General features: G+C 42.4%; 1 protein-coding gene across 1 annotated transcript in view; it reads right to left on the reverse strand.

The window, feature by feature from the left end:
* The window catches only part of LOC126278757 (odorant receptor Or1-like), a 55,781-nt gene extending 42,080 nt beyond the window's left edge, over positions 1-13,701 (reverse strand). The window contains exons 1-2 of the mRNA XM_049979034.1: positions 13,456-13,701; positions 875-1,018 (exon numbers count right to left, since the gene is read on the reverse strand). Of these exons, the coding sequence (XP_049834991.1) occupies positions 875-1,018; positions 13,456-13,701 (390 nt within the window). The remainder of the gene's footprint in view (positions 1-874; positions 1,019-13,455) is intronic.
* Positions 13,702-18,300: the final 4,599 nt, after the last annotated feature.

Here is an 18,300-nt window from a genome sequence, read left to right on the forward strand (position 1 = left end):
TTTGCCAGGATTTGTGAGCGGTGGGTTCTTGAGGTATGGAAGTACGCGAACACGAGAAGTAAAGGCGGATTATGAAACATGCACGCTACGCGTTCCCATCATCACTGTGTCTGACATCCTAACACCGGCTAATTACGGTCGTATCGAAAGGGTCCATGGTGAGCTAAGAAAAAGAGATATATTCGCGCCCAAGGCCGCGTTAGTTATACTGCGCTCTGCGGACGGTAGCCAGTGGCGTCACAGTGCGGCCAAACCAAGCAAACTGTCAGCATTCCAGACAGGTCGGCTGGCGAGTGCGTGTTACGTACCGTACAGCTCCGTGCAACCCATAGACCCTTACACTTGTCTACCTGCATCTGTTGCTACTGCAGAAGTTTTTCAACATTGGGGCGTAGAAAGACATGGCTGAGTTCGACGATGAAGGCGGATGGACTTAACGGCTTAGCTCTGTTGAACTCTCACCCTAGACATTGACTGTCCTATTGACGACGTATTTAACCAACTAACCAGGAAGAATAGGCACATAGAATTCATTATTCAAGGAAAAGAACCACTACCGTAACTTTTTCATATCATGAGATGGCATTGTCTTGTCTATGCTCATAATCAGTTTAGATAAAACTTTCTTAAACTTTACATGTGACCTGATTATTTTTTATTACGGTAAAAGTAAAGTTAGCTCAAGATATGTTTAGCGCTCCCTCCTTGAGATTTTTCTGTATCCGCCACTGGTACCTTCTCAATGTCTTTTTTCAAAAATTTTACTGTGAGAGAAAGTTGATTTAACCACTGCCAGGACCCCCTCCCCCAGGTAAAAGGAGTGTAACTTATTTTTAAATAATAATAATAACACAGAACACGTCAATAAACTGACCTGCCAGACGTTGAATACTGTTGCGGCGCGCCGGTCATAGATGCGCCTGATCCCTGGGACTTGCTCAACGTATCTCTTCCTTGCGTCCAGCAACGTTACTACCAGACGTCCCAAGCGATCTCTCTGCTGCATGAAGAGTACCGTCTGTCAACATCAACAGCAAAGGGAATCACCCGTTCCGTACATCAGAAACGCAGAAGTTGGAGTCGATATAGCAGTATTCGGGAATAGGTATAAAAAATATAAGTAAGTTAAGGGTGGTAAAAAGTTGGAGCACACATCATGAACAGGAATTTAGACGGATTTCAGAACAAAGATGAACCAGAACAGTATTTGAAACAGGCGATTACTAAAGTTCTGAAACCTCTAAGCACAAAACAGCTAATGTGCTACATGGTTTAATCTGTCTAGCTCAGATGAATGGCAGGGACATTGCATATTGTCTAGGAGTTGGTTGACCCCAACAGTTTTCCATCCGGCCATCCGGATTCATTTTCCCGAGATTTACTTAAACCAACCAAGAGGGACGATGGGGTAGTTCCTCTGAAAGGACACGGCCATTTTCTTTCCTCATCCTTGCCCTATCCGAGCTTGTGCCCCGTCTCTAATGACATAATAGTCGACGGGAGACAACAATTCCCTGTGGGACATCCAGCCCATTGTAGAGCTTGGTTCCTTTCGGCCGAGTCTCGCAGAACTGGAGGTGGGGCTGCTTGAGAAATTCTTGGTTGTAAAAGTAGAGGCATCATCTGCAGACGTCATTATGTTGTTGCAGATAAAATGTGACTCTACAATTTAAAATGAAGACAAAACCGCAGTGAAATTACTATGTTGACTAACCTAAAAGCGCTCCGGAAAAGAATAAGAACCATTACGACACAGTAGAAAAGAGAAGGCTACTCTTTTGTGTAGCTCACTGGATCCCATAAACAGTGGTTATATGACAAAAGGGTATGACAGAGACTGGCTCTTTTTATATAAAACTATGAATTCATTTTCACTTTGAGTTGAAAAAATCAATGGAGATTAGCGTTTAAGCAGTACATATCGACTATGACAATGAACCTGCCGGAGCATAAGCAATTGCGATGGCGAAAGTGTACCAGTTGCATTAGAAATTTTCCTCACACATCTCATTACCCAGGTTTCACCTCTAGCTCAAAAAGTGGTTTTTATCAATATAATTCAGTCATGTGAAGAGTTCTGGTCTGTCGGAAACTAGAATTCTCCGAATTGGAAGCAAATGTCATATCTTAAGACACGGGAATCATGTCCAAAAGGCAGTGAAGATAGGAAATTCCTTAAAAAAATGTCTCTTATTGTCTAAAATACTTTTTACGATATTAACAAAATACACAAGTATTTTGTACTCATAATTAGTGGATAAGCACTCGAAAAATTGTTTCTTCTCTTCTTTACTGAACAAGATGTACTCGAACAGTTACGCAAGAGATCCTAGATGGAAAGATCAATACACCACAAAGTGACCGCAACAGGTTCCTGAAACAATACATGGTCTATTCCCAACAGTTTTCGATGTAGAACAGCAGAGCCATTTGATGCATACAGTCACTCCTTTTCTTAACTTGTGGTAGAGAACAAATAGTTTTCTTACTGCTTCAGCATTCACTACAGCGGATGGTGGACTTCTTTCAAATTTATTCTGAACTTGCAATCACTGTTCAGTCTGGATCGCAGTTCATTGGATCATCTAATACAATTAACGCGTTTCAACTAAGAATGTAATCAGTATCAGAAATAAGGCCGATGGATACATTAATACAGAATACCAGTTTGCAATGTTTTGAGTTGGCACGTCGAAATACTGAACATGAAGTGATTCAGTGTATCTATTATTTTTATTTCTGTTTCTGTTTACGCTGTTAGCCGAAAGTATGTATTATCTATGACGATCCAACAAATCGCCATCCAGAATGAACACAAAGTATAATCGCTTGCTATGATATGTAACGGTTTTTTGTCCTATATTTTGGTACTTGAGAACTGTCCACGGGAGAATGAGAAGTATTGTAATTTATTGTGAACTGGTTTCACAAATAATAGGAACTAAAATATAAATAATTAATAATAGCTATCACATAAACAAATTATAAGAACTAGGGTGTAAATTAATATACATCGCTATCATCATATCTTAAAAGATTGACTTGTCACTGCAAGAGCTTTTCTCTATTTTATGCTCTTCTCTTTATTTCTTGCTGATTTTAACTCTTCGGTAGGTCATCAGTAATTTTCATTACTGGCCCGCGTTTGGTTTTCTTCCTTAAGAATTTCCGTTACAGTGGATTTATTAATAACTTATCATTTCTTTCTACATGTTGCAAATGTTGCATTTCCTTCCGTGGAGAGCTCGATCTCTGCTGATTTATATCCTTCAAAACATCTTCACTGGACTATCCAGGTGGTCGTGGTTATTTTCCACAAGGCCGCATTCCCATCGCTCCAAAGCAGTTTCTGTCGGCTTTCAAAGTCACACGCACGGTGTCTAAATAGCGATCCAGACATATAATCGTAAGGTATAAGTGGGAGCATGGAGCCGGCAAAACGAATTATAAGAAAGAAAGAGCGGGAAGTTATAAAATAAACTACGCGTCTTTTTGAGAAAAGTATTCTTGGCTGAAAAGAACATTTTCCATCAGATAGAAGGAACATAAAATGCATCCAGACTAAGTATCTAAGACAAATCAGCCGTTGCGAACCATGTTCACGAAACAGAATCTGCGCATAGGAAAGAACAGATAAAAACTCGTCTTGCTAGAAGAAGTGGATAATGCCTTATATGAAATGATCCGTGTTAATATTCTTAAAGTGTAGATGAAGAAAATGACCGAGGTTTGTTAACGGCATTTATAATTATTTTCAATCGGATGCATAGTTACAGATTTGCAGTACTTCATTGACGAAAGAGTGTAAGTAGGATGTTTAGGCTTTTTTATTGGTAACGCCAACGCCACGTAGCGCTCTGTAAGAAAATCACTGGCTGTGCTGTGTGTAGTCTGTGGCTGGTTATCATTGTTGTCTGCCATTGTAGTGTTGGGCAGCGGCAGCTGGAAGCTAACAGCGCGTAGCATTGCGCAGTTGGAGGTGAGCCACCAGCAGTGGTGGATGTGGTGAGAGAGATGGCGGAGTTTTTTTGAAATTTGTAAGAATTGGTGTCATGAACTGATATATATATATATATTATGACTATTAAGGTAGATACATTGTTTGTTCTCTATTAAAATCTTTCATTTGCTAACTGTGCCTATCAGTAGTTAGTGCCTTCAGTAGTTTGAATTTTTTATTTAGCTGGCAGTAGTGGCGCTCGCTGTGTTGCAGTAGCTTGAGTAACGAAGATTTTTGTGAGGTAAGTGATTTGTAAAACGTATAGGTTAATTTAGTCAGGGCCATTCTCTTGTAGGTATTATTGAAAGTCATATTGCGTTGCGCCAAAAATATTGTGTGTCAGTTCAAGCACAGTCTTGTATAATTGTTCTAAGGGGACGTTTCAAGAGCTACAGGCTGACAATCGTAAGTGACAACATGCATGTAGCATCTTTGGAAATGAGGAAAAGTGGGTGACCAACAGAGCAGTGATATGGCTGAGTGAACAGCTGCGCTTACACAGTGATACATTGGACGCATTATTTCAGAACAACTTTCGAACACTTGCAGACCCATCACGTGACATTGTTGGAACCAACAGTTGATCAGGGGCATGGCGCGCGGTGCGTATGACGTGGGACGACCACAGACGGAAGTCGACGATTGTTATGTAAGACGAAGAGCCACAGTCCAACGCGCTTTTGTTTGGTTCTATTTTATGGAGGCCGGGAATGAGTTGGTAGATTTGTTAGTATTTTATCCCCATGAACAGAGTTCGAGAACCTGATGATGAGAGTAACATCTCTAGAATCGGGTTGTTGATTTGTGTACACAACACAGAAAGTGTTGAATGCTACAAATTGTTGGTGTTAAAATACAGCAACCGCTATCTGTTGTCTGTAAGGCGAGTAATATTAAATTACTGTGATGAAAACATTTCGATGATGCTGTTTGGTTTGTGGGGCGCTCAACTGCGCAGTTGTCGGCGCCCATACAAATTCCTAATCTTTGCACAGTCCTCTGTCGCCCCCTTCCATGAATGATGATGAAATAATGAGGACAACACAAACACCCCAACATCTCGAGGCAGCTGAAAATCCCTGATCCGTCCGGGAATCGAAACCAGGACCGCGTGCTCGGGATGCGAGAATGCCACCGCGAGACCACGAGCTGCAGACAAACATTTCTATACCTAAGTAGTACTAATAGAGAATATGTCCACAGGAACTATTCCGCATTAATTGCCAGGTATATCATCCAACTGAATGTAGCCTTTTCTTCCTGTAACGTACCGTTATGGAGTCTCTATTGCTTCATATATACTCCGCAAGGCTGCGTTTGGCGCATGGCGGAAGGTCGTAATACATCTGAAATGTAACGTCCACTGCTGAAAGTACCGTCAATGCGAACAAGAGGTGACCTAGACGTGTAATCAATGGCACCTCATACCATCAAGCAGGGTGATGCGCCAGTATGGCGATGACGAATACACGCTTCCAATGTGCGTTCACCGCGATGTCGCCAAACACGGATGCGGCCATCATGGTGCTGTAAACAGAACCTGGATTTATCAGAAAAAAATGACGTTTTGCGATTCGTGCACCCACGTTCGTAGTTGAGTACACCATCGCAGGCGCTCCTGTCCATGATTCAGCGTCAAGGGTAACCGCAGCCATGGTCTCCGAGCTGATAGTCCATGCTGCTGCAAACGTCTCGATCTGTTCGTCCAGATGGTTCTTGTCTTGCAAACGTTCCCCTCTGTTGACTTAGGGATCGAGACGTGGCTGCACGATCCGTTACAGCCATGCGGATAAGATGCCTGTCACCTCGACTGCTAGTGATACGAGGCCGTTGGGATCCAGCACGGCTTTCCGTATTACCCTCCTGAACCCACCGATTCCATATTTTCCCAACAGTCATTGCATCTCGACCAACGTGAGCAGCAATGTCGCGATACGATAAACCGCAGTCTCGATAGGCTACAATCCGAACTTTATCATAGTCGGAAACGTGATGGTACGCATTTCTCCTCCTAACACGAGGCACCACAACAACGTTTCACCAGGCGTTGCTGGTCAACTGCTGTTTGTGTATGAGAAATCAGTTGGAAACTTTCCTCATTTCAGCACGTTGTAGGGGTCGCCACCGGCGCCAACCTTGTATGAATGTTCTGAAAAGCTAATCATTTGCATATCGCAGCATATTGTTCCTGTCGGGAAAATTTCGCGTCTGTAGCACGTCATCTTCGTGGTGTAGCAATTTTAATGGCCAGTAGTGTAATATCGGTCATCGACCTCTACTATGAAATTTTGTTCTACTTTCCAAGTGCACATGTATCTGACTTATACAAATGCAGAGCGAACCACGAACCATCGCAAATATTGTGCTGATTAAATTTCTCGAAAGGTGGAGTATTTTGGTTTGGATACTTCTCAATAAAACTATTCTATGAAGAGTGTTCAGTAAGTAATGCAACACATTCTTTTCTCTGCTATTTTCGTTTGAAACGGTGCAGAATTTGAAACTTCCTGGCAGATTAAAACTGTGTGCTGGACCGAGAATCGAACTCGGGACCTGTTCGAGTCTCGGTCCGTCACACAGCTTTAGTCTGCCAGAAAGTTTCATATGTGCGCACACTCCGCTGCAGAGTGAAAATCTCATTGTTGTGCAGGATTTGTTGTGTCATCGATGAACATTCCTACTTCAGCTTCAATAATTTCATGAAATTTCGTTTGGTGGCGGCTTTAAACGTAACCTTCAAAATGGCATCCATAATAGAAGTGTGTTCCAAGCAGAGAGCTGTCACTGAGTTTGTTTTGGCGGAAAACGAGAGTATCGCACTCTGACCGCTGCATTTGGAACGTGCAGATACACTCATTCGGGGGATCGGCTTACCACAATGGAACACTTCGCTTCACAACTGCAAGTTTCTGTTGATAGTGCTGTGAGACTCGTCCGCCGGTTTTGGTACTAAAAAGTGTGTGTACAATGGCTTCTCGCCGCCTAACAGAATACCATAAAGAGCAACATAGGAGCACCTGTGCGGAATTTCTTTCGCTGATCGTGGCAGTTTTTTAGGGATTATTCTCACAAGCGATGAAACTTGGGATCATCACTTCGAACCGGAAACTAAACGGCAATCTCCTCGGAAGAAGAAGTTCAAAGACCAATCTGCACACCCGAGAGAAGCTGCCCAAAGTTTATTGGCATATTCTTGCCCTTCCACCCAATAGCCCGGATCTCGCACCTTTCTCCTTTCATCTCTTTAGCCCAAAGAAGGATGTACTCTACGGGAAGCCGTACATGGTTGATTAGGATGTTGCTGACGCAGCAAAACGTTGGCGACGCCTCGACCAGTACAGAAGTACCATACGGATATACAAGCCCTCCCAGAAATGTAGTAAGGCCGCCTCATTGATTTGAGTTTATCTTGAAGAATAGGGTTTTGCAAGCAAAAGAGTGCTGAATAATATGGTGTACTGCAGGAGCGGCCAAAATTTCGGTTGGCGGGCCGTTCCCAGACACGAGTGCCAAAGCACTCAGCGTCATTTCAGAAAAGTTTTAACACAGATTTGCCTTAAGATAGAAATTACGTTGCAGTCCAATTCTTTGTTCGCTTCACTGGAAACTGCTGCAACTGACTATGGAAAAGTGCGTACTCGTACCACCAGTTTCTTCACTTGCTCCACGCCTGCAAATAAAGCACAAATTGCTTTATGATATGGCGACAAGTGAACCTCATCTGCCAATCATCATAAATTTTTGCTTTTCCATTGTCAATAAAATGTTTAAATTATTTCTACTTGGTTTTGTAATGTTGTTCCGTAGTAACTTTGCAGTACCTGTCACTCACGCGAAATGAATTTTCTTATCACTCTCTTCTGTCATACCGATTCATTTAAAAAAAGATAGATCACCAAACTACCTCTTTTTGTGTAAACCGCCACTGGGCCTATCAACGTCCTTCATACCATGAATAAGTAGTGAAGACTAAACAGAGCTGACACTACGATAATGCCGAACTGAAGTGAGTTGTGCAGACCAAAAAATGCCGCACCGCAATGCTGAATTAATTTCCGTGCTGTTCCGAGTACCTCTGAGGAAGACCGAGCAAAGTCGAGTGTCAGGCTTCGCCTTGGCCCGCCTGAGGCCCACACACGCTTTACACGGCTGCATCTACATCTACATCTACATGATTACTCTGCAATCCACATTTAAGTGCTTGGCAGAGGGTTCATCGAATCACAATCATACTATCTCTCTACCATTCCACTCCCGAACAGCACGCGGGAAAAACGAACAACTAAACCTTTCTGTTCGAGCTCTGATTTCTCTTATTTTATTTTGATGCTCATTCCTACCTATGTAGGTTGGACTCAACAAAATATTTTCGCATTCGGAAGAGAAAATTGGTGACTGAAATGTTGTAAATATATCTCGCCGCGACGAAAAAAAAATGACTTCCATCCCAACTCGCGTATCATATCTGCCACACTCTCTCCCCTATTACGTGATAATACAAAACGAGCTGCCCTTTTTTGCACCCTTTCGATGACCTCCGTCAATCCCACCTGGTAAGGATCCCACACCGCGCAGCAATATACTAACAGAGGGCGAACAAGTGTAGTGTAAGCTGTCTCTTTAGTGGACTTGTTGCATCTTCTAAGTGTCCTGCCAATGAAACGCAACCTTTGGCTCGCCTTCCCCACAATATTATCTATGTGGTCCTTCCAACTGAAGTTGTTGGTAATTTTAACACCCAGGTACTTAGCTGAATTAACAGCCTTCAGAATTGTACTGTTTATCGAGTAATCGAGTTCCAACGGATTTCTTTTGGAACTCATGTGGATCACCTAACACTTTTCGTTGTTTAGCGTCAACTGCCACCTGCCACACCATACATCAATCATTTCTAATTCGCTTTGTAACTGATATTGGTCTTCGGATGACCTTACTAGACGGTAAATTACAGCATCATCTGCGAACAACCTAAGAGAACTGCTCAGATGTCACCAAGCTCACTTATATAGATCAGGAAAAGCAGAGATCCCAGGACGCTTCCCTGGGGAACACCTGATATCACTTCAGGTTTACTCGATGATTTACCGTCTATTACTGCGAACTGCGATCTTCCTGACAGGAAATCACGAATCAATTCGCACAACTGAGATGATACCCTATAGGCCCGCAGCTTGATTAGAAGTCACTTCTGAGGAATGGTGTCAAAAGCTCTCCGGAAATCTATAAATACGGAATCAACTAGAGATCCCTTGTCGATAGCGACCATTACTTCGTGCGAATAAAGAGCTAGCTGCGTTGCACCAGAACGATTTTTTCTGAAACCATGCTGGTTACGTATCAATAGATCGTTCCCTTCGAGGTGATATATAATGTTTGAATATAGTATATGTTCCAAAACCCTACTGCAAACCGACGTCAATAATATAAGTCTGTAGTTCGATGGATTACTCCTACTACCCTTCTTAAACACACGCGAAGTCTGGCACGCCGTAGCCGGACATGATATATTGGAATTCTCAATATATCTAACCTGCTTTCAGAAAAAAAATGTGTTTCATTACTTACTGAACTCCCCTGGGCTGTGTTCTTGTCAATAATTCAAAAACAGTTCTATCGAATTTATTATTATTATTATACCGCCAACCGGTTACAACCCGAAGTATGGGTCATCTTCTGGTAGTTTACACTGTGAAATTATAGATATCCGCCAGAAAGACTCTATTATACAACAGCTAACATTACGTAAATTTAAAATATGTTACCCATTGGTCGATTGCTGGTGGTGTCACTCCTATCTACATAATGGCAGGAAACTATGCGAGTCTAACCCTTTGTATGGGCTTAAATAGCATACTGAGATCACGTGAATAGACGGAAACACGCCCAGCGGCGATCAACGGCATTTAATACAGTTTATTATATGTAATTACTTGTCACCTAATAAACTGTATTAAATGCCGTTGATCGCCGCTGGGGGTGTCGCCGTCTATTCACGTGATCTCAGTACGCTATTTAAGCCCATACGAAGGGTTAGACTAGTATAGTTGCCTGCCGTTATGTAGACAGGAGTGACACCACCAGCAGTCGACCAATGGGTAATATATTTTGAATTTACGTGATTTTAGCTGTTGTATAATAGTCTTACTCACGGACATCTATAATTTTGTAAACGCCCAGAAATGACCTTGTGGATGACATCGGAAGTTAATTGAGGCTTTTTGCGGATGATGCTGTGGTATATCTAGAGGTTGTAACATTGGAAAATTGTACTGAAGTGCAGGAGGATCTGCAGTGAATTGACGCATGGTGCAGGGAATGGCAATTGAATCTCATTGTAGATAAGTGAAATGTGCTGCGAATACATAGGACAGATCCCTTATCATTTAGCTACAATATAGCAGGTCAGCAACTGGAAGCAGTTAATTCTAAAAGTTATCTGAGAGTACGCATTAGGAGTGAATTAAAATGAATTGATCATATAAAGTTGATCGTTGGTAAAGCAGATGCCAGACTGACATTCATTGGAAAAATCTTAAGGAAATGCAATCCGAAAACAAAGGAAGTAGGTTACTGTACGCTGTTCGCCCACTGCTTGAATACTGCTCAGCAGTGTGAGACCCGTACCAGATGGGGTTGATAGAAGAGTTAGAGAGGGTCCAGCGGAGAGCGGCACTCTTCGTTACGGGATCGTTTAGTGGTCGCGAGAGATGATAGATTAACTCCAGTGGAGGAATCTGCAGGAGGGACGCTCAGTAGCTCGGTACGGGATTTTGTTGAGGTTCCGAGAACATACCTTCACCGAAGAGTCAAGCAGTATATTGCTCCCTCCAACGTGTATCTCGCGAAGAGACCATGATGATAAAATCAGAAAGATTACAGCCCACACCGAAGCATACTGATAATCCTTCTTTCCACGAACAGTACGAGACTGGAATAGAAGGGAGAACCGATAGAGGTACTCAAGGTACCGTCCGACACACACCGTCAGGTGGCTTGTGGAGAATGGATGTGGATGTAGATGTAGAAGATGACCTGAACGTCAGGTTGAAACCGGTTGGCGGTATAATAATAATAATAATAAATGCGATTATGACTGTTTTTGAATTATTGATTAATCATACTATTCGCTGCTTGTTGTATAGATGGAAGAATCCTGGAGATACTAAAAGGTTTCAGATCGATTATATAATACAAAGACAGAGATTAAGGAACCAGGTTTTAAATTGTAAGGCATTTCCAGGGGCAGATGTTGACTCTGACCACAATCTATTGGTTATGAACTGTAGGTTAAAATTGAAGAAACTGCAAAAAGGTGGGAATTTAAGGAGAGGGGACCTGGATAAACTGAAAGAACCGGAGCGTAAGAGAACAATTGACAGGAGTGGGGAAAAGAAATACAGTAGAAGAAGAATGGGTAGCTTTGAGGAATGAAATAGTGAGGATCAAGTAGGTAAAGCGATGAGCTCCAATGGAAATCCTTGGGTAACAGAAGTGATACTGAATTTAATTAATGAAAGGAGAAAATACAAAAATGCAGTAAGTGAAGCAGGCAAAAAGGAATACAAACGTCTCAAAAATGAGATCGACAGGAAGTGTAAAATGGCTAAGCAGGGATGGCTGGAGGGCAAATGGAAGCATGTAGAGGCTTATCTCACGAGGGGTAAGATAGATACTGCCGACAGGAAAATTAAAGAAACCTTTGGATACAAGAGAACCACTTGCATAATATCAAGAGCTCAGGTGGAAACCCAGTTGTAAGCAAAGAAGGGAGAGCAGAAAGGTGGAAGGAGTGTATAGAGGTTCTATACAGGGGCGATGTTCTTGAGGACAATATCATGCAAATGGAAGAGGATGTTGATGAAGATGAAATGGGAGATATGCTACTGCGTGAAGAGTTTTATAGACCACTGAAAGACCTAAGTCGAAACAAAGCCACGGACGTAGACAGCATTCCATTAGAACTACTGACAGCCTTGGGAGAGCCAGTCATGACAAAACTCTACCATGTGGTGAGAAAGATGTATGAGACAGGCGAAATTCCCTCAGACTTCAAGAAGAATATAATAATTCCAATCCCAAAGAAAGCAGGTTTTGACAGATGTGAAAATTACCGAACTATCAGTTTGATAAGTCACAGCTGCAAAATAGTAACTCGAATTCTTTACAGACGAATGGAAAAACTGGTAGAATCCGAGATCGGGGAAGATCGGTTTGGATTCCGTAGAAATGTTGGAACACATGAGGCGATACTGACCTTACGACTTATCTTAGAAGAAATATTAAGGAAAGGCAAATCTACGTTTCTAGCATTTACAGACTTAGAGAACGCTTTTGACAATGTTGACTGGAATACTCACTTTCAAATTCCAAAGGTGGTAGGGGTAAAATACAGGGAGCGAAAGGCTATTTACTATATGTACAGAAACAAGATGGCAGTCATAAGAGTCGAAGGACATGAAAGGGAAGCAGTGGTTGGGGAGGGAGTGAGACAGGGTTGTAGCCTCTCCACGATGCTATTCAATCTGTGTTTGAGCAAGCACTAAAGGAAACAAAAGAAAATTTCGCAGGAGGTATTAAAGTCCATGGAGAAGAATTAAAAACTTTGAGCTTCGCCGATGACATTGTAATTCTGTCAGAGACAGCAAAGGACTTGGAAGAGCAGTTGAACGGAATGCACAGTGTCTTGAAAGGAGGATATAAGATGAAAATCAACAAAAGCAAAACGAGGATAATGGAATGAAGTCGAATTAAGTCGGGTGATGCTGAGGGAATTAGATTAGGAAATGAGACAAAGTAGTAAAGGAGTTTTGCTATTTGGAAAGCTAAATGACTGATGATGGTCGATGTAGAGAGGATATAAAATGTGGACTGGCAATGGCAAGGAAAGCGTTTCCGAAGAAGAGAAATTTGTTAACATCGAGTATAGAGTTAAGTCTCAGGAAGTCGTTTCTGAAAGTATTTGTATGGAGTGTGGCCATGTATGGAAGTGAAACATGGACAATTAATAGTTTGGACAAGAAGAGAATAGAAGCTTCGAAATGCGGTGCTACAGAAGAACGTTTGAGGTTAGGTGGGTAGATCACGTAACTAATGAGGAGGTATTGAATAGGATTGGGGAGAAGAGATGTCTGTGGCACAACTTGACTAGAAGAAGGGATCGGTTGGTAGGACATATCCTGAGGCATCAAGGGATCTCAAATTTAGTATTGGAGGGCAGCGTGGAGGGTAAAAATCGTAGAGGGAGACCAAGAGATGAATACACTTAGCAGATTCAGAAAGATGTAGGTTGCAGTAGGTACTGGGAGATGAAGGAGCTTGCACGGGATAGATTAGCATGGAGAGCTGCATCAATCCAGTCACCGGACTGAAGACCACAACAACAACAGCAATCGCTGCTTCTCTCCACAACCAAAAATCTGTGTTCTCGTCGTTCATCAATCAGACCTATCACTCACCCTGACGGCCCAAGCGCCGCTGCACGTGCACTGGAAGAAGACGTCGCGCAGCGTCTCCGGGTCGTTGGGGGTGTCGACGACGAGCTGCACGAAGCTGGAGGCGGACACGAGGGCGTCGGTGGCCACGACGAAGAGCGCAACCAGCATCCAGGGGCCGGCAGGCCCCGAGCCGGGGGGCCGCCACATCCCCAGCAGCTGCAGCGCCGTTCCGCTGGGGCCCAGGAGCGCCTTCGCCTCAGCCTCCATCTGGGGAACATGTCGGTGCAGTCTGCGGTCAACCCCTGCGGGCACAGTCTGCCGGCGGACTCCAGTACGACTTCCATTCTTTCTCTCGAACTGCGTCACATGGAGCACCTGTACTGTGTTTCAAAAAGTTTTCGATCAGTGACACAGCATAACTGCTGGGTTCATTCCACTCTTGTCATACGTCAGTGTTACGTAGGGTCTACCTATTTTTTACTGCGAGATGCAGGTTTCAGTGGGCCAATGGCTCTGAGCACTATGGGTCTTAACATCTGAGGTCATCAGCCCCCTAGAACTTAGAAAAAAATGGTTCAAATGGGTCTGAGCACTATGGGACCTAACATCTGAGGTCAACAGTCCCCTAGAACATAGAACTACTTAAACCTAACTAACCTAAGGACATTACACACATCCATGCCCGAGGCAGGATTCGAACCTGCGACTGTAGTGGTCGCGCGGTTCCAGACTGAAGCTCCTAGAAACGCTCGGTCACAGCGGCCGGATCGCGATAAGAGTGACACGCAGTGTTGAGTCAATTTCGTAGCTATTTTACGTAACCATAGCACGCACACGACAGCCATATCACGCTGTATTATATGTCGGTTCTAAAATGGAGCTTTATCTATACAAATACGAAATATAAGTGACTGCGTTATTAAGCACTACAGTGACTACAGTAGTCAAGAAACAGAAAAAAATATATTCATAGTAACGAATGTGAACTACCTTTGGCTGTATGTTGGACTGAGGACAATGAAAATTTGTACTACACCGGGATTCGAACCCCTGTGTCCCTCTTCACTCGAGCAGTCGACTTAACCGCCTTGGCTATCCGTGCACGGCTCACTGCCAGATCCAAACTTCGCTATGTTGTCTTCCGACGTCACAACATATACTCGTAAACAAATGTTGTAATTGCTGTAGGGGGAGAGCACCTTTTTTTTAACTGAAATTCTGAGAAAATACGCACTGCACTGACTACAGCCGTTTGAAACCAGCCGTGTAAGGGGATGACAACAGGAAAGTTTGTGAGGAATTTTCATTGTCATCATTCCAATATGCAGACGAAAGTGGTTCATCTTCGCAGCTGCGAATGCATTCCGTGTATTTTTTGACGACTGTAGTCGCTGCATTGCCAGCTCCTTTGGTCATGCACGCATTTCCGAATGAACAGTGTATGATAGTTCTTAATAATAGGCACTGCTATTTCGTATTTATTCTCCCAGACCAGGCCCTCGACTATCAATAAGTACGTCCTTCGTGAACGTAAATATAACCGACCGAGGTGGCGCAGTGGTTAGCACACTGGACTCGCATTCGGGAGGACGACGGTTCAATCCCACGTCCGCCCATTCTGATTTAGGTTTTCCGTGATTTCCCTAAATCGCTCCAGGCAAATGCCGGGATGGTTCCTTTGAAAGGGCACGGCCGACTTCCTCAGCCATCTTTCCCTAATCCGATGAGACCGATGACCTCGCTGTTTGGTCTCTTCCCTCAAAAAACCCAACCCAACATAAATATAGGTAACGTATGAATAGAGGTTCTGACATATGGTTCGGATGGCCGAAGCGCCGACACGGTAGCTCAGAGCGTTCGGTCAGAGCTGCGCTGGTCCTCTGTAACATAAAAAGGTGAGTAAAGGAATCAACGATCAACTTGAACTTATGTCATTTGATGTTCGCCCAGACCAAACGCAACTAACAATCCAAAAAAAAAGAAAGCGGTTAAGGCGAACGCTCGTTTAACGTGGGAAAACCGGATTTGAGTACAGTTCGAGGACAGATTTTTGTTGCCGCCATTCCAATATACATCCGAAGTGGGTTCATATTCACAACCTGAATAAATTTACTTCATTATCTGTATAGGCTTTATATAGCTACACTCGTCTTTCATACGCTACGGCTAGCCTAAACAATTACGTCATTCACTCGAGAATTTGCGTCAAGTTTAAACAGCGTGATCAAGCCAGCTAAAACCTGTATCATACAGTAGAAAACCGCTAAACTCAACCTAACATTGCGGTTTGACACAAGTACTTACGTAGCATGTATCACTAAACGACAGAAATGACATGCATCATTACCTATACATCGATCTAGGTTTTATATGGTTTGAAATCAATGCTGCGAAATTACATAATACGGTCATAACCGCACCTATTATGTTATACAGTGCCGGGCATTGTATCAACCACAATTTGGATCTGCTCACGAAATGCTTCATCGTTCTTTTAATAGCTCAAAAAGTAGATACGTTTCAAAATATGATGTTAGCCTATAAACAGGACAATCTAGATCTGCATAAATATTGTCTTACGACAAGACGAAATACATACAATCGTCCAGCCACAACAGCACGTGGCTCTGGGACATGGCTCATTGGAACTACAACATGCTAAATATTTTTCAACTTTACTACATTCATTCCATTCATGATATATTCTTGGAAGTTTTAATTACACGTGAGACTAGTCCTTGCCACCATCATTGACCTAATTATTCGTAATATGTTTTACATTACACGCTATGCAAAAGCACAGGGGTTCATATCTTTCTCGCTACTGAACTTTCGTATTCACGTTATAATTATGGTCGAAAAGCTACCTGCAGCGTCACAGTAAACTGAAAAAAATACAGAATTAGTACCCCAATGAGGCAAGAAAATACTGATTATTAGAAAGCATAACATCTAATGAACGCTAAAAAACGCCTACTGTCAGAGATTACAAGCAGAAGTCAAAGATTTTTGTTTTACCGTTTCAAAATTTTGTTGACAGGGAACCAGTAACTTGATTAAATTTCATAAAGCGTTTATTTACGAATGGGTCAACAGTTGCATATTAATACTTGGCGACTAGTTTCAAAACTTACAAGTTCAAGTCCGCCTACTGCGACCACGCAAAAAAAGAACAGTATAGTTTCCAGTGAACAGTGAATATTAAAATCAAATGGAATTACACGTACAGTAAACAGTTCAAGTGTAAAGGAAACTAGTTAATTGAATTAAAATATACATGTACTGGAAGTGAATGATCTTAATAATGAACATCAAAGTGTTAACACACACTTTACAAGATGTTGGCAGAGTGACTATCATCATCTGCTCATGCCTCTTAGCAAGTCAAACGGGAAGCTAACGTAGCCAACAGATCCAGGAATATCTGCTTCTCTTCCCTGCAAATCGCATTACGGCGTGTGTCGCAGAGTACTTCTGGTAAGTGCCCGTCCTAAAGCGACTGCTGATCGTCCGCAGATGTTCCTGCCTTTTCTGAGAGTTTTCTATGCACAGCAGCATTACCTGCGAATGGGCCCAAGTGGCTTCTCAAGTTATCCCCTAGGTCACTAACATATTTGAAGATTAATAGCCCTATAATATCACTTCGAATATTCTCAATGTTTCTTTTACATCAGATAATTTCTCGCCCTTTGTGAACGAGCTCTTGCGTTGTGTATGCTACCAAGTCCCGAAGCAATGGCAAAGCGTGACCGATGTTCCACAGGCTCATATGTGCGGCATTTTGTAGAAGTGTTAAGGAACGATGCATCAACATTGCTCCAATCAATTGAAACGCTTCACTGTTCTTGGAAGCTACGACGAACTACTATTAGAGAAAACCAATTTATTTATTTTAATCAGTTTAGAACTCTAGTGTATCGTCAGATCCAGTCACCTTTCTACTATTTAACGGTTTATGTCGACTTCCTAATTCGTTATCTGTTCATTCAATAATTTCGGCATTGAAAGTGGAACAGTTATTGAAGAAGAAATTTGTCACTGCAGAATTGCATCTCTGTGGAATATTCTATATGATTTCTTCTTTCAATGATTGGACGAATGTCGAAATTAGAGATACAGAGATTTTTATGCAGGGTGAACCAGAACCACACCGACAAAGCTTCTGCGAGAATAGTATGGACCAAAACAAGAGAAAATGTCTAGTGTACACTAGCTATGAAATATCCGTGTTGTATCCAATGGTGCTTTTCTGGCATCCTTTGACATTATAAACCTTTATACCAACATTCGTATCGACAAGACCCTAGAGGTTATACGAAAAAACGACCTGAAATTTAAGGAAGTTAGCACGCGGGAAACATATGAATTGATCAAGATTATGCAGCTCTCTCTGCTATTTAACTACTTTACGTTTAATGCTTGTCAAGAAGATGGACTAGTTATGGTGCCCTGCATTTCAGGAGTTACTGTTCGCATCTTTACTACCGATCTTGAAAAACAGTTTTTAAACCCTAACAGTGATATAATGAGCAACCTCATTATTTATCGTAGATAGGTTAACGACATCCTTATTTCTTATCAAGGGAAGAGGGATGAAGATGAGAGCTTCGCGCTGGCTCTAAATCAGCTCTATGTGCACTCGTTCGTCTTCGCTACTGTTAAACACATCTCGTCTACTGAATAAGTGCTCATAGACCTTAAGGTATGCATTTTACAGGCCATGTTTACTGGACACTTTTTTTGTTTTGATACATACTAAACTGGAAATCAAAGAACATGCTGTAGAAAAGACAAGTTACACGTTGTAGAAGATGAACAAGAGCTCATAGCTCTTAAGGTATGCATTTTAGAACACATGTATATTAG

Source organism: Schistocerca gregaria, chromosome 6 (assembly GCF_023897955.1).
Source record: "Schistocerca gregaria isolate iqSchGreg1 chromosome 6, iqSchGreg1.2, whole genome shotgun sequence".
Lineage (NCBI taxonomy): Eukaryota > Metazoa > Arthropoda > Insecta > Orthoptera > Acrididae > Schistocerca > Schistocerca gregaria.